Raw genomic sequence first — 27,542 nt, forward strand, 5'->3', positions numbered from 1 at the left:
TGTTCCGGCTGGAGCTGTCCAGGGGATGCTCTGCAGGAGCAGTGCCCCGAGCCAGCGCGGAGCTGTCCCCAGCGCTGAGCACGGCGGGGCTGCTGTGCCAGGGGGAAACGCGGCCCTTGTTGTGCCAGCTGGACACACAGCCACACACAGTCACACACAGCCACACACAGTCACACACAGCCACACACAGCCACACACAGTCACACACAGCCACACACAGTCACACACAGCCACACACAGCCACACACAGTCACACACAGCCACACACAGCCACACACAGCCACACACAGTCACACAGTCACACACAGTCACACACAGGCACACACAGGCACACACAGCCACACACAGGCACACACAGTCACACACAGGCACACACAGGCACACACAGGCACACACAGGCACACACAGTCACACAGTCACACACAGCTACACACAGGCACACACAGTCACACACATTGACACACTCCATCCCCACACTGACTGTGGCCTGTCCCCATCCCTGTCTGCATTGCTGTCCCCTCCCTGTCCCCATCGCTGTCCCAATCCCCATCCCCATCCCATCTGTATCCCATCCCTGTTCCCATCGTTGCCCTCATCCCTGTCCTCTCCCCATCCCTGTCCCATCCCCATCCCATTCCCAGTCCCTGTCCCCTCCCTGTCCCCATCCCATCCCTGTCCCCAACCCATCCCTGTCCCCATCCCTGTCCCCATCCCTGTCCCATCCTTCTCCCCATCCCCATCCCATCCATCAATCCCATCCCCATCCCATCCCATCCCATCCCATCCCATCCCATCCCATCCCATCCCATCCCATCCCATCCCATCCCATCCCATCCCATCCCTGTCCTTGCCCCCTCCCCGTCCCCTCCCGCGGCGCACGGAGCGCGGAGCGCGGCGCACAGAGCGCGGAGCGCGGCGCACAGAGCGCGGAGCGCTGCCGCCGGCGCATCGCACAGCCCGCTCCCGGCCCCGCCGCAGCCCCCCGCCCGGCCAGATGATGAACTTTCTGCGGCGCAGGCTCTCGGACAGCAGCTTCATCGCCAACCTGCCCAATGGCTACATGACCGACCTGCAGCGGCCGGAGCCGCAGCAGCCGCCGCCGCCGCCGCCTTCCGCGGGCTCCTCGGCCCCCGCCTCGGGCTCGCCGGCCGCGGAGCGCCGGCAGCCGCCGCAGCCCGCGCCCCCCCAGCAGCAGCAGCCGCCGCAGCAGTCGGCGGGCAGCAGCTTCTTCAGCTCGCTCTCCAACGCCGTGAAGCAGACGGCGGCCTCGGCCGGGCTGGTGGACGCGTCCGCCGCCGTCTCCGCCGCTGTCGGCAGAAAGTTCAAGCTGCTCCTGGTCATCGACGAGCCGCACACGGACTGGTAGGTGCCCCCCCGCATGCCTCTGCATCATCATCATCATCATCATCATCATCATCATCACCATCATCCTCCCCGCGGTGCCCCCGGCAGGTGCGGCTCACCTGGGGCAGAGCCCCCGCACCGGCCCCGCCGAGGGGCTGGAGCGCAGCCTCACGGGCTGGGAGATGGAGCAAAAAAAAAAAACCCCAAAAAACAACCCCAGCGAGCCCTGGAGCGCCTGCCTAGCCGTGAAATCTGCTTCCCTTCACAACACTAAATAAAACATGTACAGCGCCCTGACCAAGCGTATCCTGCGCTCTCTGGGGAAGCACAGAGCCCGTGTGTAGGGGCAGGTTGGATCTGGGTGCCCTGGGCAGGGATTGCTGCGCGGAGCTGCTGTGGCGGCGGCGTGGCGTGTGTTAATCCGTGTTTACGAGCCGGTTTGTTTTCACGCAGCTCCCGCTGCTCTGTGGCACTCGGGTGAAGGTCCTGCGGGATGCCGGGCACCAGCCCTGGCTCTGCCCTAGCTCCGGGAATTCCTGCTTCATTAACTCAGCCGGTTTTATTTGGGTGCGTGTTTGGCTCCCGCTGGTAGCATGAAAAACGTGGGGTTTTCCAAGCGTGGGACTTGGCCATCAGCGTGCCCGGCTGGTACGGCAGCAGAGGTTATGGCTGTTGCAGACCTGTCTGCACTGCTGGATGCTGTGCTCTAGAGCAAGGACATCTTCCCATCCATCCCTCGCTAACTTGTGTGTTTGCACATCGAGCTGACAATCCGCTCGTTCGCTGGTGCTAATTACAGTGCAGAAGGTCTCAGCAGCGCCTTAAAATAATGCAGAGTAAAACAAGTCTGTTTTTGTGACGCTGAGATCACCCGGTAATGGATTGTGGGTTTAGGGTTTTATTCCCAGCGTCTCGAATTTACAGCCTTGCTGTCTGTCTGGGCTCGTGCAGTGCTGTGGTCTGATCCGGTTTGCTTTAAAAATGGTACTCTAATAAAATACTTGGAACGAAAATTGAAGCCTTTAACTATAGCAGATACGTTATTTCTATTAAGATAACATTACCTGTTACATTTTCCAGGCTTTTTCTTCTGTCTGGTTTTGTGGTTGGTTGCGGGGGGTGGTTTTCTTTTCTTTTTTTTTTTCCTTTTTGAAAAAACAAGGTGGTTGTATCAAGCAGACTGAGGCAGCCTCTGTAGCTACGTCATGGAGATGCATCCATGGACACTGCTCCCTGCCTTGCAGAAACATCTCTTTATTCCATATTCTAGAGTGCACAGCTCTCTGCCTGATACATTCAATAACTGAATTTGCCCATAAGGTTTCTTTCTGGGAGATTTCTCTGTGCTTACTGGAGCCAGTCTGAGTATTTTGAAGGTGGTTTTCCATACGTGGTTCACATACCTGATAAATGCACCCCAAATCAGCACAATCTGTGCACAGGGGCAAAGCTCTGAAAGCCCTGCACGGGGACTTCCCCCTGGAGCACTCCAGGTAGGAGCCTCACACATCTACACAAGGCTACTCATGCCTGCTTGCTTTTGCCTTTTTTTTCTCCCCCTCGTAGTATGTGACATGGATACATAGTAGTTTTAGAAAAACCAGTTTGTTGTTGTACTGGCTGTTTCCTTTCCCAGGAATCAGTTGTTTTGTAGCAGATTTTGAAACATATTCTGAAAAATTATATATCCGACCCTTGTGAGCCCCTTCTGACTCCAGAGATGTGTGAATTCTGATAATTCATGCAGAGGAGCTCGTTCATACCCTGGGAAGTACGGATCTCCATGCACTGATCTGCTGGGGTATTTGACTCTGCGGGCTAAAATGGAACATGGGTTGTAATTTGGCAAGGCAGAGGAAGGTTGGGAGGGGCAGCAGGTGAGTGCCAGTGGCTCTGGGCACCCCCAGCTGCCCGGGCTGTGCTGCAAGGGGAGGCTGGCACAGCTCTGTCATGTGATGCTCCGAGCAAACCCCGTCAATAACAGCAGGAGCAGCAGCACAGCATCCCTGAGCCTCCAGGAACCCGCCCGGCTGCTGGGCTCCGGTCCTCACAGGAGGATCAGGTGCCTGGCCTCTGGCTTCGTGGTGTTTTGAGTGCACTGTGTTTGTTTGCCTTAAATTGAAACCATGTATATTGCTTGTGGGTTGCAGGCTCGATAGAAACCCAAGGGTTTCAGATGGAACCACACTGAAATCTCACTGGTTCAGTATCCTCTCCTCAGCAAGGGCCAGAGCAAACATCAACCTTTCCCTGTCAGCAAAGACAGAAACCCTGGCATAAAGGGACCCTTTCTCTTACCCCTGGCATAAAGAGATGCTTTATTCCCAATATATTTTATTTCTGTGGGAGGTTGACTCGTACTTCAAGTCTAAGATCCAGTAACCCAACGTTATTGTTGCTTGTGGAATCACTTGGGGTATTCTACCTAGAACCAAATCCCAGCTGTTGCTGGCATTTTATAATCTTGATCTCAGTGATATCTTTCCTCTATTTGCCCTAAGAGGTTTGTCCTATTGAAAGTCCTGAAAATCTCCATTTCAATTACTTTACTTTTATGGCATGGGACAGGGGAAAAAATGGGAGAATTTACTTATCTATACTTATCTATTTACTTATCTATCTAATTTGTGTATTTTTTACACTTTTCCTTAGATCTTAAGGAAAGAGTAAATGCACTGTGTCAAAGCCCCCTCCTTTCTCAGTCCAGGCTGTGTTAGAGCTGTAAAGGATAATTCTTTTCCTACAGGTGCTTTGGAGTCTCCCAACCACATTTAGTGGTCGTGCTTCTCCTGAAGGCAGGGCTGTAAAAAAAGCTGATTTTCCACCAACCTTGTTGGCAAGAGAAGGGACAAATTGAAAATAGGCTAAAGGTTTAGTCAATAAATCCATGGCAAGGGACCTTGGTTGGTTCTGGTTCTCATGGGAGACTTTCTCTTGGTCCCTTTGTACAGTAAATGACCCTCTGGCCCACAGGTGGAAGCAAATAGCCAGCAACCATTTACCCCAGTTATCCTGGAAATTTCCTCTCATTCCAGAACAGCACCACGAGTGCAAACCCTTCCAGTGGAGCAGCACTGTCAATTTGTGTACATTTACATAAAGGCATTGGAAAAGCTGATTTATTTCCAGGCCTGCTCTTTATGCACTGGGGTGTGATGTCCTTTCCATCTGCAGCTGCACCTGGAGCAGACATTTCCATACCTGACCTGCAGGATGAGTTCCCACAGCTGGTGGAGGGTTTTGGGCTGCAGTGGGAATGTGTCTGATGCTCCACGGAGCTGCAGGGGAGGGCAGAGCCTCAAGAACCACTTGTGAGGTTTAATGGTGATTGGATGTGACAGATTTCCATGGCTGTTCCACAGCTTTGAGGAGCTTTGAGCTGTTTTACAAATGGAGGAAACTAAGGAGTGAAATCATTTGTTCAAGGTCATCCAAGCCACCACTGGCAGAGCTAAATTAAACCTAGACAGCTTGCTTCAACTTCTCTTTTATTTCTGCATTGTGTCCAGAATTTCAGCAAGACAGGTTTATTTTGAAATGGTTAAAATAGGTTTATTTTTAATTTCCTCAGGAAATAACCATTTTGTTCTGTACAACAACAGTCGTGAATATTCAGTGCTGAACAAGCAGCTGATGAGAGGCCATACATCAGTGGCAAGGGGCCAAGGTGCTGTGTATAGATTATTATCTTTATTAAAAACTTATGTATAAGGTTCAGAAAGCTGCTTCAATACTGAAAACTAATCATCACTGAGTGTGTCCTGTCCTTTAAAGCTTGAACATAAGTCTTGTTGGCAGCAGCAATAAAATTATAAAAAGAACGAAGCTGGGAAATTTTGTTTGTGGGGTTTTTTTAAGCACAGATCTGGCTGTAAGTATCAGTACCTTTTTTTTTTTTTTCACAGACAATTACACATTTCACTTCATGTTTACTGCCTGAGCAGTTACTCAGCTTGTGACAGGCTCCAGAGATAAACCCCAAATGGCTGGGACAAATGCTAAATGAAGAGCAAACTTTCTGGTTTAAACTTACCAAGTCATTTATGGGCCAACATTGCTCATCAGAAAGATTTTTAATATGAACACAGTGCAGAAAAGATTGCTTGATGACACAAACATTTCACGAAGTGAGCAGTGTGAGTTTTTCGGGGTTTGATTTTTGTTTGGGGTTTTATTTTGTTCACTGGAAGGTGGAAACCAGTTCCAATTAAAACTGTGTGTGCTGTTGTTTTGTGTAACTACCAAACGTGCATGAACACGCTACAATGACAATTTCACTGCAGTTTTTCTGTTCATTAGGGATGGCTCAATTGTGCATGACTAATTAGCAGTCCCTAACTCCAACTGGCCCAGAATTCTCATGTATTTAGTTGTAACATGTTGATTTAGGAGCTGCAGCTTTCATTTCATTCAGTGCAAGCCTTCAGTGAGCGAGTTTCGCGAATTTAGAAGGCATCACTTGATTTGAATAATGCATGAAGGAGGGGACTGCTCTGCCAGAGCACTCTCCAGCCCTTTGGGATGCTCTGGAGGAGAACAACCTCCCTGCAGCCTCCAGGATGGCACAGCTCTCTGCCACCACCAGAAAGTCCAGAGCCAGGTGGGAAATGGGGAGGGAAACCCAGTTTGGGACAAAAGTGGAGCTGGTGGAGGGGATGGAAGGGATTCCTTGGCAGGTGGGATGTGAAGGTGGGAGGTGTTGGGGACAAATCCAGCAGTGCTATGGAGGAGGGAAGAGTTTTTTAAAGGGTCTCTGCCCTCAAGACTTCGACCAAATGGCCAAATCTGGAGTGTAACAAAAAGATAATCTTATCAAAATGTAAAAGATAATCTTACCAATACGTATATTTTACATGGGGAGAAAAATCACATACTGAATAATCTTTATTCATTTTAAATGCCCTTTGCAACAAGAAACTCTTGATATTAAAGGAAAACCACCTTGCCTTTGGTATAACACTGTCACAGTTCAAGGAGGCAACAGGTTCCTTAAAACCTCTGAAACTGAGCAAGAGTGACCAAGGTTTTACTGTAGTTTCTCTCTAATTGTTGCTTCATTTGAAAATTTCACATTTCCAAATGATCTTTGTGAGCCATTTCAGTCTCACTCGAGCTGTGGCCTTTGGAGTGGGCTCCCAGCCCTCCAAAAAGGAGCTGGCCAGCAGCTTTTGCATGAGGCCAGTGTGTGCTTCTTCCAAGCAGGTAATTGGTAATTAGATCAGCCCTGCTTGCCAGCACAGCCTGCAGCTCCCAGCTCTGCATTAAGGGCTCTCTGCCTCTGCAATCCAAATAAAAACACAATTAAAGGAGAGATGCAGGCACAAACAGCACATCTCTGCAGCCTGGAAGGGCTCAGCAGGAATCCACAAGGGTTTCTGCAGTTTCATCCTCAGCTCTGCCTCCTCAGCCACTGCAAGAGGTGTTCCAAGGGGTAAAACAGCTCATGGGCCTTGACACTGCTTCTTTGTCCATGTTTTCAGTATTAATTCCACACTGGGCAAGGATTGGAGGAGCAGGGCGTGCAGCTGAGCTAACTGAAGTATGGAAGGTGTTAAATCTGAATTTGTGTGTACAGCAACCTCACCCAAGCTGTGTTTTGTGCATTTCATTTCAAATATGGGAGGTGTTAAATCTGAAATTTTGTGTACAGCAACCTCACCCAAGTTGTGTTTTGCGCATTTCATTTCAGAGTATGGGAGATATTAAATCTGAATTTGTGTGTGCAGCAGCCTCACCCAAGTTGTGTTCCATGTCTGCTCTCCCAGCAGCCAGCTGGTGCAGCACCAGACAATGTCTGTGCTGGTATTTTAAGATGATCTAAGAAAGGAAATTGCTGGGGTTTTTTTCTGTTTATCTGCAGTTCTGTCATGTGTAGTACTTGGCTATGTTGGTATAAATAGGCAAACACAGTATGTGAGAGAGATTACCTTTTTGACAAGACAGAAAATGAGAACAAAATCCCTCAATGGAAAGCATTTTCACCTCCATACTCTCTGTGTTGCTCCATCTAAACAAGCTCTTGCAAGCTCTGATGTTATTTTAGGCAGCTGAGTGTAAATGAGATGCTGGCCACAAATTTGGGCAGATTGTGGTGTCACCCCCATCCATCCATCCATCCATCCATCCATCCATCCATCCATCCATCCATCCCAGTCCCCTGTGCTCAGGATCCAAGTGATCTTTTTCTTTTTTCCTGTCTTTAAGAGACACTAGAAGTGCCTCTGAACCCCAGTGAAAGCTATGGTAACACGTTTGGTTGAATGGGTAACATCAGAGAAAAAAATTTGCCAACATTTTCCTCTGAAGTTTGCCTTCAGAGAAAGGAAATGGAAAAATTGGCAAAGAAATAATGAATTTCAGGGAGGTACATTTCAAAGTAATGAGACTGAGGTGAGAGGTGAAAGGAGTAACAAATTGCTTGGTAGACTGTGGAAACCCATAAAATAAGAAGTTCTACTTGTAACCTATTCAGAATTTGATAATGGCTTGCCAGTAACAAATTGTAACCTGTTGAAGTAGGAAAGGCATGGAACAAAAGGGTGTTAAAAACTGTAACATTAGATATTTTATTCTTCATATTGCAAAAATGTGTGTAGAGGATTTCCTGTTTTATATGGTGGGGGTTTGCCATTGTGTGAACACTGCAGGACACTGGAAAAGCCTGGAAGCATGTTTCCCCAGAAGACTGATGCTAAATATTCCCACAGGAGTTTCTAAAAGTAGTGACTTCATTTTATGCAGTTTTAGTACCCAGTTCTTAATAGCAGCATGTGAGTGACCCACAGAAATATCATATCCAGTATCACATCATTATATCCCATTAGGAATGCTTTAAACTACAGAAATCTGTTTTAATACCACGGAAAGAAATTATGTTTTGGGGGGGTTATACATTTATGAAGAAGGTACACTGCAATCTGCATTTAAAGATGTGATGAGGCTTCAGTGAAAATCCGTGTTTGAGTATAAACTTGTGTCTGAGGAAGGGAATAACAAATGCAGGCAGCCAGGTTTGGGTACTGAACCTCCACAGAAGGAATTTGGACCTGCTTGGCTGAACACAGCAGCAAAGGGTAATTACAGGCAGGTGCAAAAATTGTCAAGAATGGAAAAGAGTAAATTGGCAGAGAAAGCAACATTGTAGATGACAAAAAGCAAAGCCATGAATTATGAAGTAAAATGTTACCTGCAGTAATGACATTGCTTCCAAAGAGGAGCAGCTTACATTGTGGAGTGCCAGAAATGTGCAGTGAGGTGATAAAACTTCCCAGACACCGTGGGTGGGAGGGCAGCCTCAGCTCTGGCTCTGCAGTGAAAACTCCTTGCTTGGTTGCACTGCTGCTTCTGCTAATTAAACAGCTTTATCTGTGCCCAGTCACACTCAGGGAGCTCAGTGCTCTCAGGCTGGCAGGGACAGCTGCAGGCTGCTTCAGCTTTAGGCAAAAAGTGCAAAGATTTTGTCCTTTTTTCCTCCTTCATTGTCCCCACAGGTTGTCCCTCCCTGGCTGACACACAAATATGAATAAACAGATTCCTAACAAACAGCTGGTGTGAGGCCTTTTGGGGCTGCCTAAAACCAGAGGCCAGTCAGAATTAAGGGAATAAAAAGCAGTTCTGTTTATTGAAGGGCCTTCAGGTACAGTTCAGGCAGATGAAATCCCCCAGAGTCTTCACCCAAAAATGGCTGATGGGTCAGGGGTTTTCACACTTTTATAAGTTTGGTCCATTTGCACATTGGGGGTGAATCTGCCCATTCCAGCCCCAGGTAATGAAGTCATTGACCCCAGGTTTGCTCCCCCAAGTCCCTTTTGTTTCCATCTCTGGGCCTGAGGCAGTGAGGTGTCCTTGATTGCCAGGCCTGGAGAGGAATTGTTGTGTCTGCCCAAAATGGGAAAGCTGCAGCTGACCCTGTGTGTGGGGTTTGGAGTTCTACACTAAAGAACTGCAGGAGTGCAAATAAATGAAAAATAGACAAGATAAAATCCTAAACATCAGGTGGCTGAGGTCAAATCCTTCTTTATACTTTTCAAGCTAAGGTGGTAGAAGTGTTTAATTCAGAGGGCACAGAACGTTGAGTCCTGGTGTCCTGCAGAGCCCGGGTGTCTCAGGCAGTGCAGGGTTCTGAGGGCACCCAGCTCAGCTCCAGCTGTGCCCGGGAATGCTCAGGGCTCTGTGGGATCCTGCTGGACCCCAGCTGCCCATCTCCTGCTGCCAGGGCACAGCTGCTCGCTGCTGGAATGCAGATGGAGCTGGGATCCCTTGAATTCAGGGGCTGCTCCAGCCCTGTGTGTGCACAGCTCCGTGCCTGACCTCACGTTTGTTCTGTTTGACCTCGTTTCTTCTTTATTTCTTCTGATTTCTTACTAATAAAACTGATTATAATTCCACTGAAACAGCCCAGATTTAGAGGATTAAACTCCAATATGAGATCAGTGCCAGTCTCTTAAGGCTCACGTGTGCTCAGGGAGACAGGATGGTTCTGGAGGGGAACATTCAGCATTATTTCACTACCTCTCAGTTTCTTTCAGTGGTTTCTTCTGCACTGAGGATCATTGCCAAGGAAAGCTTTCTATGTATACACACACTTCAGCATTGAGAAGGTCTTAAAAGATGTTAAAGGTTTCTAAATTAATATTAGAAAAGCCATCATACCAATTTTGTAATTCTGAAACTATGATAAACAGGTTAATCATAAAATATGATAAATACATCCTATTCCACTGAGTGGCAATATGGTTTCATAGTGTGCTGTGACTGCAGAACTTGTTTTACTCAAGATTTGTTTTCTCAGCCATCTACTAATAATATATATATATATATTTTCACTGGTGGATGCTGTCCAGATAGAAAGTAGTCCATGGCTGCAGTTTTCTTGCACTGGAATAAAAGGAAGCTCCTCCATGGTGCCACTGAAAACTCACTCAGGTGTTTTGAAGACAGATCTCATGAGCATCTATTGTGTGGGTTACAGTGCAGAAATTATGGGATGTAGATGCTCAGGATTTGTGTCAGGCTGTTCTCTGCCTAAATTCTTTCAGTTTGACCCGTGGCTGGGATTTTTGTGCTGATTAATTTTCTTGCTAAGGAAGAAATGTCTGATGTGGACCAGCAATAATTCAATGTACACAGGGGTAAGATTAACTGCCTTGGCAATAGTAATACATGGGAGGAGACAAGAGAGAAATGATAGAAAGTATAATTAATGCGCATTATTGTTTACATCATTTCTACTCCAATCCCTTCCACTGGCTTGGTGAGTTCTTACAGCAGTGCTTTTCTGTTTAGTTTTGCAGTTGTTTTGTTCTTTTATTTGCTAGAAGGCCTTTCCAAAAAATCAGGCAGCAAATGGAGCTTTGGGGTTATTGCTTGGTGGGTTTCTTTTTTGTTTTCTTTTTTTTCCCCCCCTGAATATTATGACCCATTATAAATGTCTTTTCCAGCTCCCAGCTCCTTGGCTGTTGGGCTGTGCAGTGATGACAAATCAGCTCCTAAGTGGCCTTCAGAGTAAAACACACCTGCACAGGGAAGGAGATGGCAGAGTGTCATTGTTATTGCCCAAATCCCGTGGTGATGGTGTCCCTGTGTTTCAGGAACAGCTCTGAGCAAGGTTTTCACCATGGAATAAACACACCAGGTGCTGTTCTCCTGAAATCCAGGCTCTGTGTGACTCCACGTGGCAACAACAGAATGAAATCTCGATTTTCTCCTTTGCTGGGCTTGTCACTGGGCTGGTGGAGGCTTTCCCTGAGTGTTTGTCTGTCACTTCTGGCTGGGTAATCCAGAACAGGGAATTTGTGGTGCTGTCTGAGGAACTGAATTCCAGCAGTGGTTTCTGCCTTCTGAAAAACACGTGGCAAACTGCCTGGCAAACTGCTCTGTCTGTCAAGATGGGATGGAGACTCGGTGCATGTAACTCTTTAACAAACACCAGTGTAAGGCTTAAAGCACATTGCTTCATTTCAAGGATTGTTGCAGTTTGGGAGTTTTTAAATGAGTGTTTGAAAGGAAGCAAACCTAATTGGTGTCAGGAAAACGTTTCTTTTTGAGGGATGAGCAATACTTCTAAAAGTCACTTTTGTATTTCTTTAATTAGTCTGTGTTTTAGAGTAGTTTTTTTGATAGATGACTGAAATTCTTTAGATCTAGACACTGGACTCCTCAAGATGAAAACAGAATATTTTCACTTCGAGGGCTTCAGCAAATAACTTTCATGTTGGAAAATAGGATTATGTGTAAAACATAATCAAAGTTAATGATGTTAATCAGCAAAAGCAGCTGTTGTAAAGTATCAAAGTCCCCATCTCTGCTGCACCAGGGCTGGAGTGCTGTGCTGCTAATCTTTTTAACACACACAACTAATTTCATTTGGGGCCAGAAGCAGCTTAATCTGCACATGTGTAAAAGTGTGTGCTCATCTCTGCCCATCTGCAGTAATCCAGGAGCATTTTCCTGAGCTGTGCAATGCATAAAATTATTCTGCATAATGAGGACAAATTCCTCAGTTTTGTCTGAAACATTGCCTGGAAACTCAGGGTAAAAACCTGTGACTGTAGGACCAGCAGAAGTTCTGTACGTCTGTAAATGGAAAATAAATTGATTAGAAACAGCTCTGATCAGATTGTTAAAATTATAAATATTCAGTCATCTTTAATACCCTTTCAAAAAATATCTCTATTTAGATTCCAGTGCACAGGACCTGCCTGTGTAGATTCTTTTATTGTATTCAGATGGAAAAAGTTTTTTTCTTTCCAACCTCAAATTAAACTGATGCACAGTTACTGCCTTTTACAATTCCCGTTGTCAGCTGTCCCCACTAAGACTGCTGCACATTTGGAGTCAGTGTACAGTACTTAACCATGTTACAACTAAATGAAGCAGACTTCAAGTATTGTTCAAAGGTTGAAATTTTTGCTTTAAAATAATATTTCAGAACTTGGTTTTGCTTGAATCAATCATTACTGGAACCTTTTGGAAAGGGCGAAGAAGAAAAATCCAAGTATATGAAGTTTCCAAGTCATTGTATTTTTTAATTAAAATCTTCTAATCTGGCTCTTTGTGTTGAAATCAAAATAGAACATTCAGGGTGAAATTACTGTGGAGGCTTAGAGGTGGCAGTGAAAGGCACTAAACAGTGATTAGGCATGTTCTGCTCACAATTCCCGTGTTTATTTACTCTTGTATTGTTTCCACATGAGCAGTGAAGTAGCTGCATGTGACAGCAGTGATGTTTTGGGGAAATAATGTGCTGTGGTGAGTCATGACATTTTAACTTGCTGTTCCTTTTTACAAGAGCTGTTTCAAGCTGCTTGTTGATTTTTCTGAGGAATTGATTCCTGATTTTAATCTGTCTTCATTTCAAATAGACAGAAGTTGTGACATTAAATTAATATGACAAAAATGGTGATACCCTGCTGGTAAATTTCCAGCTGAAGCTGTAAAATGGTGTAAATACCTCCACAAAACCCAGGAATCCTGAGGCTTTTCCAAGCAAATAAAAGTATTCGGTGGAGTGCAGCTCCAGCACAGCTCTGTGACCAGGAGAGCTGCATTCCATGGTCACTGTGACATTTTCCAGCTCCCCTTCCCAGCATTTACATTAACAACCACCCTTCAAAACCATCCCCAGAGGGTGGCAGAGCCACAGTCCACCAGGAACTGTCACCTGGGAAATTCTCTTCCTGTTCACCTCCTGGTTTTCTAGAGTCCTCCTAAAGAAAAGGTTGGAAATAATGGAAAATTTAGACTTTTACATCAAGAATTCATCACAGAACAGAGTGACATAATTCTTATTGTGCAGCTCAAGAGGTTGCTGTAAAGTAAAGTACTTGTCATTATTCAACACATTTTCTCAAAGGTACCTGCCTGATTTCTGCATAAAGTATCCTTGTAGCTAATGCAGGCATTGTTAAAAAAATCCCCTCTCCAATACTTTGGTGGGATAAATATGTTTTGTTTAAGCCTTTTTCACTTGGAGAAATTTTCTTTCCATTTATGGCATCTCTTTGGGGGAAAAAAAAATTGGGACTTGCAATTCTCCTGTGGTTCAGCCATTGAGAGATCACCTTGCTGGAATTTCTTTGTGCTGGAATAAAGGGAATTACATTCTCCCATTTCTTTGTGTTGGAATAATGGGACTACATTCTCCTATTTCTGCAGCCTTCCAAGAGCCTTTTATGAAGAGCATGATTAAATGCAAATGAAGGTTCCACCAAAAAGGCACAAGGCCCTGGAAATTGGGTGCTGGAAATTGGCTGTTTGCTCTGCTCACCCCCCTCCCTCAGTCCTGCTGGACGTGTGAGTTTACAGCAGAGCCAAGGTTCCCCTAATCCACATTTCCAGAAGTTTTGGGTTTGCTTTCCCCTCCTCATCCCTTCCCCTCTCCCATTCTTATTGCTCCTTATTATTCATTATTCCTTCTCATTATTTGTTCATTCCTTTGGTCATTCAGCTCTCACTGATGAGAAATACTCAGCTTGTAAAGGGCACATGGGCTGGAAGAAATTGTCCTTGCTCAAGCTGTGACAATGAACTTGAAAATTCTCATGACTGGTTATTAAAATACTCAATTCATCCCTGATACATTGAATTACATTCAGTACCTGAACAGATTATTGTTTTGCCATACATTTAAATTACAGGATCAAATGCATTTAGGTCTTCATAATTCAAAGTCCTTTCCTTGTGCTCTTGCTGTCTGTATGAAATTACCTTTTCCTCTTCCTGTTCCTCTTCAACAGAATTTATCTAAGATAAATTATCAGTGCTCCTAATACATTAGAATATCTATTTGTTATTTATTATTATAGTCTCAAATATATATAATATATGATATATATCATATATAATACATAATACATAATATACAATACATAATATACAATATATAATACATAATATACAATATATAATATATAATATGCAATATATAATATATAATATATAATATATAATATATAATATATAATATATAATTATATAATACATAATATACAATATATAATATATAATATGCAATATATAATATATAATATATAATATATAATACATAATATATAATATAATAGAAAATAGTTATTATTTATTATTTATTATTTATTATAATATTTATTTGTATATTATTACCACACATTCACACTACTCTTTATCCCAATATCTACTCCTTCCTTAAAGCCCAATTGACTTTCCAGATTCCCTGCGCTGATCTTGGTGTTTAAAAAGAATCAAACTAAAGCAAGATGTGTGTGGTACTTAAATTTAGATATTGGTTCATGTGCACTAACAACATCTTGTAGTTCCAGTAGCAAAGAGAGTTTGGAAGCAATTTGATCTCCATAATTGGATGGCACAATTCAGAAATAAATTACTGTAATGTCCTATATTCTAAAATTCCAGTATTCCTTTTTGGTGAGTTTATGAGTACACTGGAGGAATATTGAAACCACATTTTCATAGGGAAATGTTTGAAATGCGCATCAATTCCTTCCAATCTTCCATGCCCTTTTCTTGTACACATTTTTAGCATTGCAGCAGCTCAGCTTTTGAGAAGACAGATTGAGCAAGTCCTAAATTTTTCAAGTATATTGCAGGATGCTCCTGGAGGTAGAACATCCATTAATAATCTCAAATTTTTCATCTGACTCTGGATTGTGATTAAAGACAGAATCATGTGGAAGAAGTAACAACACTCAGAAGCAGCTGCTTATATATTTTTCTGTTAGGGCAAAGAATTACTGGAGAAGCAAATCTTCATGGCAGGCTGGGGAATGCAGAGAAAATCTCATTCACCTTGTCACGACTGGCAGGCCTTTCCTGAACCTGTGATTTGTTTGCTTGAATCATGGGGCACAGAGTTACAAATTGCAAAATAAATCAGGAGGAAGATGAAATTGAGAGTTGGACAGCTTTGAGCTAAGTCTGCAAGGAAGGGCAGAGTTGGGACAGAAGATAATTTGGCTCCTGGTCAGGTATTGATCCAGAAAATTACTTTTAAACATCACAACTTATTTGTAATCAGCTCAGGAATTGCAGGCAAGCCCATATTTGCCTTTTTAGTTTTTAGGTTTTTTACTAGTCAGGAGTGCTCTTGGTGATGACATATAGGGAACACCCTAAATTTTAGATTTAAAAAAAATAGCAGTAAAGAATTACCATAAAACTGAGAAATTCCATCAAACGAAGCAAGTGGATTTAAATCCAAGCTGTGCCCAATCCCCACCTTGTCACCAGCCAAGAGCTCTGACATATCCAGTCCTTCCTTGGACACCTCCAGGATGCACCAAGGTTGACATTTGTAGCCTATTTTTGGTAGATAAGTATTTGTGGAATATAGTGACGCTGTACAAAGCAGTGGGGATTGAAAACAAAAAGAACCAGTTTTCTGCACTGAATTATTATTTATCACTATTTCTTTCCTGCTTTTCAGTAACAAAACATATTTATCCCCACGGGCATCCAGCAAATGTAGAATTAAACACATAAATACTAACAGAGAATTTTCAGTGAAGTAATTATAAACTGGCTTCAGTCTCCTGTTCCATATGTTAACCAGCTTGGAATACTCAAGATTTTGGGTGGCAAAGAGCATCTTTTGCTCATTTGACTTTTACAAATAATTTTTTAAATGATTATGACATAATTCCTGCAGTTCTGAACCTTGCTTTTGGAAGTTTTTTCTTTCACTTGACTTATCATTTGGAAAACATTTCAGGAAAGGAGGCTTTGACCTCCTGACAGCTGATGGACAGCAAACCATTGTAGCAAACCATTGGAACAGATTTGCCCCATTTCTGAAGCAGAGGCTTTTATCCAAAGGAATTGTGAGTTTGGATCTGTCTCCTGAATTTCCAGGGCTGGGAAGAATTTTGTGATAAATATAAAATTGCACATATTTGGACTGTATTAAACAACAACACGAGTCCAAGGCAAATACTTTGTAGTTTAAAGAAATATAACAGTTTGGATAAGTTTATGGGCATGGAAATTTACACTAATTATTTATGATGATGGATTTTATTTCACCCTTGGATTCCAGCAAAAGCCTGAGCAGACCCTGGGGGAAGGGGAGGGCGGTGCCATTAACCACGGAACGGGGATGAGGATGCGCTTGGACAAATCCCTAATTTAGACGTCAAAACGCTGCAGGTTCAGCCCTGAAAGGAAGAATCCCTCGTCACAGCGATGTCTGCGAGCTTGGAGAGAAAATCCCTGGCGGGGGGAGAGGCAGAGCCGTGACTCAGCTGCGGCTCCTGCCCCGCGGGGCCGGGGGCGGCCGCTGATGCTGCTGCTGCTGCTGCTCCTTCTGATTCTGCTCCTTCTCCTCCTCCTTCTCCTTCTCCTTCTCCTTCTCCTTCTCCTTCTCCTTCTCCTTCTCCTTCTCCTTCTCCTTCTCCTTCTTCTCCTTCTTCTGCTTCTTCTGATTCTGCTTCTTCTCCTCCTCCTTCTTCTCCTTCTGCTTCTGCTTCTTCTCCTTCTTCTTCTCCTGATTCTCCTTCTTCTCCTTCTTCTGCTTCTTCTGATTCTGCTTCTTCTCCTCCTCCTTCTTCTCCTTCTGCTTCTGCTTCTTCTCCTTCTTCTTCTGCTCCTTCTGATTCTTCTTCTGATCCTGATTCTGCTTCTTCTCCTTCTTCTGCTTCTTCTCCTTCTTCTGATTCTGCTTCTTCTCCTTATTTTGATCTTGCTTCTTCTCCTTCTTCTTCTTCTGCTCCTTCTGATTCTGCTTCTTCCCCTTCTTCTCCTTCTTCTGATTCTGTTTCTCCTTCTGCTGCTAATGATGATGTTGATGCTGATGCTGCTGCTGCTGATGCCCTCCCCACGCACTCCCCATCCCCGCAGCTCTCCGGGAATGCTCACACACACAGGGAGAGGCTTCACCCTGGGTGTACCAAATAATTATTCCAATAATTGTTATTATTCTGTTACAAATGGTACATTCCTGGGGTAAAGCAGGCAGGCAGGAAGGTGGAAACATGTACGAAACAGGAAATCTGGGACACCTCCATCCCCTGGGACACCTCCATCCTGTGGGACACCTCCATCCACTGTAAGCACTGGGTGTTCAGCACATTTCCAGTGTCAAGTGTGGCTGTGTTTTTCAGCAGGTTTTTTATTTTTTATTTTTTTTAATTCAGAGGAAACCGGTCGAATACAGACTTATTTCTTTATGCTAAGGTTGCTTACATTGCTGTAAAAGCTGTCAGAGGCTTTATTGAAGCTGGTTTTCATTAAAAGGCCAAAGAGGATGGGCAGCTGTCAGAATCTGCAGGAGGTGGAGTGTGGAGGGAGGTCAGGGTTTCTCTGTTTTTGGGAGGACACAGCAAAGGTTCCACTGTCCAGACTCTGCCTTGCTGTGTCCTTGGGGATGAAAGGAAAAGCATCTATTTCTGTTTTCCCTGGTGTGGCAGCTGTTAGTTCTTGTTCCATTGATTCCTGGCTCCCTGTTCTCACGTGTGTTTGTTTTCAAGTTTAGAGCTGAGTTACATGAGTCCCTGCTTGGATAGAATGACAAAAACTGAAATCCTTTCCTGCCTTGTCACACTTTTTGGAAGTCCTTGAGGATTTGAATGTGTGCCCTCGTTCTCCTCCATCTGGAGTCTGCAGGGGATCTGTTCCATGGCCCCTGTGCCACAGCTTCACCAGACACCCAGCCTTGCAAATCCTGCCCTTCCTAACCCGTGTCAGCATCCTAGCAGCGGGACTTGACCACGTGAACATCAGATGCTGAAGTCCAATGCTGCTGACCAAATATATTTAAATATATTCAAATACCACTGACCAAATATTTTCATGTTCCAAACCGACTCAGGCCCCAGCCCTAGTCCCAGTTTTCTGCATTACCCCCATGCAATGTCAGGTTGCTGTTGAGCAGCTTTTCTTTGTGCTCCTGTCTGAAGCTGCACCCAGGCTCAGGTGATAAACTGAGATTACCTTTTTCAATTTACAGATTGGCTGAAAACTGGTGAGTTGTTACTTTCATAAAATTCCCCTTCTCTCTTCACTCACTGAGATTTTTTTAACTCTTAAAATGTTTTTCTCATTGAATACTTGTAATTATGAAGCTAATTATAGTGGTTTGACCATACCTTGGTGGTGTTGGCATTTTGAACCGTGTTTTGTATTAAGCATGCAGCAAAGATCTAAGGTTTCAAGATGAAGTTAATCTGGCAGGCTTTATAGTTATTTTAAAAGGTGCCAGTTGGGAAGACATTTTGTGAGGTTTAGAATGCAATCCTGAAAGATTTAGGGGATTACAGCCTCAGTTTATTTTCTGTACATGTGTTTAAATGTTATCTAACCAATTATTCTCGCTCTTTTTTTTTCCTAAGCTCTTTTGGCAAACCACCAGAACATTCCCTGTGCTTCCCACCCTTTTCTAATGTAAACAATTCACCAATTCCTTCTGAGCTGATTGTGGAGCCCTTTCCCCATCCATTGCTTTCAGGAGCTCTTTGGTGCCCTGAGATGTTTAACGATGAAGGAATAGGCTGCAATATTTATGAGCAACTTGGATTCCAGATCAATTTTCAGTGGGAAATCATTTGGACAGGCTCTGCTGGCTGGAGGGATGAAGCTTTTGCTGTCTGGGTCCGTTTCAGACAAACAAGTGGCAGCAGAGGGCTGCTTTGAGTGGAGGTTCTGCTGCAGCCAGGGGATCAGGATTTCAGATTTAGTCCTTGTCAGTAGCAGTGACAACACTGAAGGACAAGTTTCAGAAAGTAATTTTGGACTGAATAATCACAGATTTGTTGTTTCAGATCAGAAAGGCGGGCATTGAGAATTTCCCTGTTGTTTACTGGTTGAAAATCTTGGAGACATAAACTTCTGTTCTTTCAATTGTATTTTCTTTGTATTGTCCTTAGATTTGGTAATTTTATGGGGTTTTTTCTCACTTGTTCCAAGTGACACCCAAGTTTACACTTTGGCAATATTATCTTGCTAAGTAAACCAAGTTTTCTGCTCAGTTTTGGTAGACATTTTAAATTTTCATATTTATAACTTCAGGATTTGGTTTTACTCTTTCCAAACTCTGTAGTGAGAGAAGTTTTGTTGGTGTGTCATCCACTGCATTGCACCTCCTCAGTGTTCCAAAGGTTATTCTTGCATAATTGAGCTCATGTCATTAATGGAAAGCAGTGTGAAAAGAGTATTTAAATACATATAAATGTTTACTGTCTCACAATAAAGAATCTGTACCACAAGGCAGAATAACAGGCTCCTTATACCTGAGTCAGAGTGGTTTTTATAAGGTTACTCCTTAATCTAAATTGATTTACCAGAAGAAGGGAACAATAATTTAGTAACAAAAATATGAACTATTTAAGCTTTATTTTCTTTTTGCTGGTAAATCTTGCAAAATAATTGGAAATTTCTGCAGGTGGAGTGTGCAAACATAACATATTGGTATTTGTGGGTTTTTTTGTGATTAAATTCTGTGAGTTAAGGCCTGCAGGTAGTTCTGGAATGTATTAATAGTGCCAGAGAGTGACCTCAGAGGCATCCTCAAAGTGTCTGGGATGAACTACTCATCTACAAATTAGACAAAATCTAATTTAGTGTGGAAATCACTTCAAACCTTGTGAGTAATGAAGAAAACTGGCTGAATGTTCTGCTCTGATTAATTTATCTGTGTTCCTATGAAGAATCCCTTCTACCTCAGCTGAGCCATTCCCTTCAGCACCCCAGATTTGGTTTGTTGGAGGAAAATCCTGACCCCAGAAACCTCAGGAGAGCTGGACCCCACCAGAGGCCTCAACCAGAGCTGAGGCACCACGTGGAGCTGCCTCAGGTGTGACACCCCCGGCACTCCAGCTGCAGGGAATATCCAAAGGAATGTTCCAGAGTGATGGCAGTGAGCAAGGGAGGGGAGGATTGTTTTCATGCCATTGAAAAAGACAGTTATCTATAGCTGAATATAATATAATATAATATAATAATATAAATTATAATAGAATAAATAAAATAAATAAAACATAATAAATATAACTAACATAATATAACATAATGTAATGTAGTATGATATGATATAATATAATACAATGCAATATAATATAATATAACATAACACAATGTAATATAACATAACATAACATAACATAACATAACATAATATAATATAATATAATATAATATAATATAATATAATATAATATAATATAATATAATATAATATAATATAATATAATATAATATAATATATTGTTATATTTTGTTATATTACAATGTAATATATATATAATGTAACATCATATAATACAATACAATGTAATACAATACAATGTAATACAATATATAATGTAATATAATGCAATACAATATATCATATCATATATAATAGAATAAATATAATAAATTTAACAAAACTATAAATATTATATTGTATATGATATAATATAAATTACATTAGAATATAACAGAATAAATATAACATAATAAGTATAACATAACATAATATAATGTAATATTATATATAATAATATATAATATCATTAATATGAGTATATTATGTTAATATACTCCTGGGCCAGGAGTGCTCACTGAGATGGGCATGAGCAGGGCTTTGTCCCCCTGCTCTGGAGCTCCCATCCTTCACCCCCAGTGCCCCCAGTGCCCCCAGTGCCTCCCCAGCCAGGCTGTGCTGCCAGCAGAGCTGCTGAATCATTTCAATCCACACCTGCAAAAGCCAGGAGCCAGCAAGGACTGCCAAAGGCAACACCACGAGGCTGAACTTGACCAAATGTGCTGCTGGGGAGTGCACAAAAGGGTTTTGCAAATTATTTACCAGAGAGTGGAAGTGTGGAAGTAGAAGAGATTGCAGTGGAAACCTTTTCAGCTGTGGTGTTTTAGCTCCTCTGGCAAATCTGTGTCAGCAAGGACTGAGAGGCCACTGGAGCTTGTGGCTGGCCCTCACTGAGGTGGGATGCACAATTCAGAGTTTTAACATCTGCAGGTAAGGGTAACAACTCTGTTTTTTCTCTCTGAAGTATCAAAACCTGCATTTTTAGTGGGATTTCTGTCAAAGGCATAGCTTCAAACACCATAGGACTGTTATATCCTGCTTGTAGTCCACGCAAGTTTTCCAATAATTCCCTTTTGGTAAAGAGTAGCAGTGCAAAAGAAGCCAAAATGAATGTGGATTTACTTTTTTTTGGAGATACATTTGAGTTTTGGTTTTGTTTTATTCTTTAAGGAATAGTGGCTCGACCAAGGCAAGACTGTTTACTTGTGTGTGTAATACAATATATAATGTAATATAATGCAATACAATATATCATATCATATATAATAGAATAAATATAATAAATTTAACAAAACTATAAATATTATATTGTATATGATATAATATAAATTACATTAGAATATAACAGAATAAATATAACATAATAAGTATAACATAATATAATGTAATATTCTATATAATAATATAGGATATCATTAATATGAGTATATTATGTTAATATACTCCTGGGCCAGGAGTGCTCACTGAGATGGGCATGAGCAGGGCTTTGTCCCCCTGCTCTGGAGCTCCCATCCTTCACCCCCAGTGCCCCCAGTGCCCCCAGTGCCTCCCCAGCCAGGCTGTGCTGCCAGCAGAGCTGCTGAATCATTTCAATCCACACCTGCAAAAGCCAGGAGCCAGCAAGGACTGCCAAAGGCAACACCACGAGGCTGAACTTGACCAAATGTGCTGCTGGGGAGTGCACAAAAGGGTTTTGCAAATTATTTACCAGAGAGTGGAAGTGTGGAAGTAGAAGAGATTGCAGTGGAAACCTTTTCAGCTGTGGTGTTTTAGCTCCTCTGGCAAATCTGTGTCAGCAAGGACTGAGAGGCCACTGGAGCTTGTGGCTGGCCCTCACTGAGGTGGGATGCACAATTCAGAGTTTTAACATCTGCAGGTAAGGGTAACAACTCTGTTTTTTCTCTCTGAAGTATCAAAACCTGCATTTTTAGTGGGATTTCTGTCAAAGGCATAGCTTCAAACACCATAGGACTGTTATATCCTGCTTGTAGTCCACGCAAGTTTTCCAATAATTCCCTTTTGGTAAAGAGTAGCAGTGCAAAAGAAGCCAAAATGAATGTGGATTTACTTTTTTTTGGAGATACATTTGAGTTTTGGTTTTGTTTTATTCTTTAAGGAATAGTGGCTCGACCAAGGCAAGACTGTTTACTTGTGTGTGCTTAGGAAATCCCAGCTGATCTGTGGAGGTTGTGTCAGGAGGAGACTGCAGCTGAGTTTTCTGAGGGAGTTCATAGTTCCTCTGTGAGAAACTCTGTCTTGAGAAGCTGTTGGTTGGAGAGGAAAATATGTTGTTTTATTCAGCACTTTAAAATAAGTCTGAACGAGTTATTTCCAGCCTCTCCTAGCAAGCTACTACTACATGGCCACAGGCTAAAAACTGAATTCTGAATTCCCGTTTCAGCTCCTTCCCACTGCTCACAGTCCTTCAGCTTCACAAAATGGTTTGCAAAGTACCTGCCAGGATTTACCTTGGGAACAAAACCTGCCAGAACCCCGTGTGTGCAGTGATTTCCTGTGCACACAGGTGGAATTCAGGTGCCTGGGCATTGATTGAAGTTGATAACAGGGTTGGACACACCAAAATTGAGTCTCCAGCTGTGACAATTGTGTCAGTGTGGACAAGTCCTGTTCTTTCCTGCCACGCTTTGCTTTATTGCAGCACAGCCACCCCTCTGCAGGTTTTGGGTTGTGATTTGGATTCCTCACTCTGGATTTCCTCTGGTGTGAGTAAAGCCCTTCTCCATCTCCTGCACTGTGGTTCTGATGCTCACTTGGTTTGTCACCAAGTATTTACAAATTCATATTTAAAGATGAGATCAGTTCTGGGGGGTAAAAATGGAATTTGGGAAATGACAAACCGTGCAGGCACTTTCAGTTGAGTGCTTTCTTCCAGGGTAGTGGGAATTCTTCACCTCTGAGCTGTGTGTGGAACTGTCCTGGGTCTGTGAGAGGATTCCTCTTCTCAGGCCATTTTCCAGCAGCATTCCTGACAACTCAGTAATTGTGCAGAGTTAGGTGAGGGAAATGCTAAGCATTGTTGGAAGGGACAGAAATACTGTTAATTTGGATGAATAAAACCTCTTTTCCTCCACTTTTTGGAAGTTGGGCAGCATACAAAAGTGTTGTTTGACACTGCAAAAACATTCCTCTTCACTCTGTATGTAGCTCTCCCATTGTGATTAGCTCTGGTTTTGTCTCAGTATCTCACATTCCCTTTGGGGAACAAAATCTCATCTAAAATAAGCAAGTTCTATGCACTGACCTATATAACACATGCCTGACTCTCACCAGCCTGGCAGGCAGTTTTTGGAGAGTTACAGCCTGGATCAAATCTCAGGCTGTTTGCTTTTACTGGCATCCTTAATTTTAATTTGCTTCCTACGCCCTTGGAATGTGTGAAGGTGTCTGGAGGAGATGATTATGTAAAGGACAGTGGGAGAAGAGCAAACATCAACAAATACCTGTGGTTTGGTATCCAAAAATCAGGCAGCAGTTTTCTCTGATTGGGGAAGATTGCAATGCTCTTCAAGAATAGGTTTGCAAAGAAAGCAAAGAGGCAAAACGACATTTACATTTGACACAACTGAGGATGGAGTTTCCTGTGTGGAAATATTTCCTTTAATCCAGTATTTCTCCTTCTGTAAACAATGTAAGTGTGTGCTTCAAGTGCTACTGCAGAGTGTCACAAAGGCTCTAAATGCACGGGAAAATGACTGGCTGAGGAAAAACCCAGCATCTTGATTTATGTTATTGATGCAATGAGCCATTCCATTGAAGGAGAAACTGACTCTGTGTGGGTACAGAAGTCATCCCAAAGTGCCTAAAATGCACTTTGATTGTGCATTGTTATCTTACAGAGCTCCTGTGTGTGGCTCAAAGGGCTGGAATCAGCTCATGAGCTGTTTGCTTGTTTATTCAGAGGTTCTGGGGACAAACCTGTCCCAGGTAAGACATCCCCAAACACCCACAGCAGCTCTGAAGCCATCAGGAGCTGAGACTTCCTCAGATGAGTGCACTCAAGAAAGTAAACCCAGCAATTTGTGATATTTAAACAGATACTGACAGGTATTTATGATATTTTATTTCTCAGGTTCTACTGCTCTTACCTTGTGTGTGCACCAGCCAAGATCCAATGACATTAATTATTTTTTCACAAGGCCAATTTTGACAGCAAAATTTACTCAGGGTGCCAGAAGGCTACTCCTGCCTTTCTTTACTGCTTGTTCTGCTAATTAATGTCAGCATTTGATTGATAATGCATTTAATAATGCCCAGGTTGTTTGTTTGTTTTAACTCTCAGCTTCTCTAGGCAAATGGAAACTGTATTGTCCTGTGGTGTCCTTGAATTGTCTTTCTTGTAGTGCCTGGCAAAACAATCCAACGTTTTCTTTGATGCATTTGGGGCTACCTAAATCAGAGGGCAGCCAGAATTAAGGGAATAAAAAGCAGTTCTATTTATTGAGGAGCATTCAGGTACATTTTTGGCAGATGAAATCCCCCAGAGTCTTCACCCAAAAATGGCTGATGGGTCAGGGGTTTTCACACTTTTATAAGTTTGGTCCATTTGCACATTGGGGGTGAATCTGCCCATTCCAGCTCCAGGTAATGAAGTCATTGACCCCAGGTTTGCTGCCCCAAGTCCCTTTTGTTCCCATCTCTGGGCCTGAGGCAGTGAGGTGTCCTTGATTGCCAGGCCTGGAGAGGAATTGTTGTGTCTGCCCAAAATGGGAAAGCTGCAGCTGACCCTGTGTGTGGGGTTTGGAGTTACACATTAAAGAACTGCAGGGGTACAAATAGATGGAAAATAGAAAAGCTAAAACGCTAAGGCATCAGGTTTGGGATGGAAAATACCTCACGGGATGTGCTGGATGGGGCCATCTGGAGCCCCTGAAGTTATTCCCTCTGTGAGAAATGATCCTCACTTTCAAAAAAATTTAAAACGTTTATTAAAACCTTATCAAAAACACAACAGGACACTGAATAGAGAAAATATTACAGCACTGGGAGCAGAGGATTTTTCCCACCGTGTGCTCACCCACACAGTAGAGGTTTCACCTTTTAACCCTTTAGCTCTCCCAAAGTTCTGTCCTCGACTCCTCCTTCCCTGCTCAGTGGTGGAGTTTTACTGCCTAAAATCCTGATTGGAGGTCAGGTGTTTCCATGGTAACAATTCCACCCTCCCAAATGTCCCAAACCCAGGGCACCCCTGATAACAACACAAGGGGGGTAAAACACAACTATAAATCTATAAAGTTTCTCCTCACATATACGCAGGATATTTGCCTTTTAATCATGAGAGTCACCCCTGGCATCACTCCTCTGTCACAGCTCCACCCGTAAATCCCTGGGGGTGCTCAGGGCTGTCCACTGAGAATTTTTATCCTCTTGGATGGCTTTTCCCTGGTGTGCTGTCCCCAAACCCCAAATAGGTGCTGGCTGAGCACCTCTGGGGCAGGCAGTGCCAGTGCCCACATCGGGGTCACCCAGCCCTTGTCCTCACACCCACGGTGGCACTTCCATCCCTGCTGTCCCTGCTGCCCCCTCTGCATCTCCCCCTGTGCTGCCAGGATCTTCACCTGTCCTGAGCAGGGGAAGCCAAACACCCTGTCTGACCCCCAATAATTCAGAAATGGAAATGTTTCATTTAGACATGTGTAATGTTTCACACATCTCCACAAAAGGGAAGGAGGGGCTCAGAAGGCAAGCCTGGCTTCTGCTCAGCTCCTTTCCCCTGCTATTTGCTTTAATTAATGGCTGTGGCATTCAGGGAGTAATTTTAATAACGGGTGCAATAGGTGGAATTTAGGTGCCTTGGCATTGATTGAAGTTGATAACAGGGTTGGACACACCAAAATTGAGTCTCCAGCTGTGACAATTGTGTCAGTGTTGACAAGTCCTGTTTCTTTCCTGCCACGCTTTGCTTTATTGCAGCACAGCCACCCCTCTGCAGGTTTTGGGTTGTGATTTGGATTCCTCACTCTGGATTTCCTCTGGTGTGAGTAAAGCCCTTCTCCATCTCCTGCACTGTGGTTCTGATGCTCACTTGGTTTGTCACCAAGTATTTACTAATCCATATTTACACATGAGATCAGTTCTGGGGGGTAAAAATGGAATTTGGGAAATGACAAACCGTGCAGGCACTTTCAGTTGAGTGCTTTCTTCCAGGGTAGTGGGAATTCTTCACCTCTGAGCTGTGTGTGGAACTGTCCTGGGTCTGTGAGAGGATTCCTCTTCTCAGGCCATTTTCCAGCAGCATTCCTGACAACTCAGTAATTGTGCAGAGTTAGGTGAGGGAAATGCTAAGCATTGTTGGGAGAGACTGAAATACTGATAATTTGGATGAATAAAAGCTCTTTCCCTCCACTTTTTGGAAGTTGGGTAGCGTATAAAATTCTTGTGAGAGGATTCCTCTTTGCTTCCTTGCAGAGGGGATGATGCTGGCACAGAATCCCTGTGCCATCCCCTCCTGCCCGCTGCTTTCCCTGTGACTCAGACCAGGGAACAGCAAAACAGGATTTAAAAATAGCCTGCTTCAAATATATTCCAGTAAATATACAAGGGGAAGAATATTGAGCCTTAAACGATTGCTAAATGCCCATTTAGCAGCGACAATATTGAAATCAGGCAGTGCAGATCTGGGGAGGAGATTTGCATGGGCTCTTTGAAGTTTCATTCAGGAGATGGCTCCGAGCAATCAAGGCTTTGTGTTTTTGGGAGGGAAATCACCTCCCGTGATGATGCTGCCTGAACCCACCGGCAGGGTTTCTCTTTTGGGGCTGACACACAAAAATTATTGCAGGGTTTTTTCTAGAGGTTTTAACAGACCGGCTGTCTTAGGTACATATGGAAAAAAAGAGTACAAAATGTGAGTTTTGAGCTGTTTTAGCTGACCCAGATTGCTACTCTGTGTTTATCCACAGCTAAGGGTGTTACAGACATAGTATTCCAAGTTATTTTCTCATGTAAAATATTTATATTTATTTTAAAGGTGAAATATCAGATCCTGGTGTACTAAATGCTTTTTTCAGAGGACAGTATTTTCCACTTTGAAAAGACAGTATTTTTTTACAAGATTTAAATATATTTGCATGTTGATGACTTCACTGATAGCCTATGAAACAACCTGAAAATTGCATAAAGGCTCTGTGTGTATAACCACGGCCATGAACACTTGACATTACACATT

The 27,542-nt window shown here is 43.2% G+C and overlaps 1 protein-coding gene across 1 annotated transcript in view; it reads left to right on the forward strand.

Moving 5' to 3' along the window:
• Window positions 1–878: 878 nt before the first annotated feature.
• The window catches only part of SYN2 (synapsin II), a 169,925-nt gene continuing 143,261 nt past the window's right edge, over window positions 879–27,542 (forward strand). Inside the window, exon 1 of the mRNA XM_039708444.1 lies at window positions 879–1,362. Within this exon, the coding sequence (XP_039564378.1) occupies window positions 995–1,362 (368 nt within the window). The 5' untranslated portion in view covers window positions 879–994. The remainder of the gene's footprint in view (window positions 1,363–27,542) is intronic.

The sequence above is a fragment of the Passer montanus genome, unplaced genomic scaffold (genome assembly GCF_014805655.1).
Source record: "Passer montanus isolate IOZ18808 unplaced genomic scaffold, ASM1480565v1 scaffold202, whole genome shotgun sequence".
Taxonomy (NCBI): domain Eukaryota; kingdom Metazoa; phylum Chordata; class Aves; order Passeriformes; family Passeridae; genus Passer; species Passer montanus.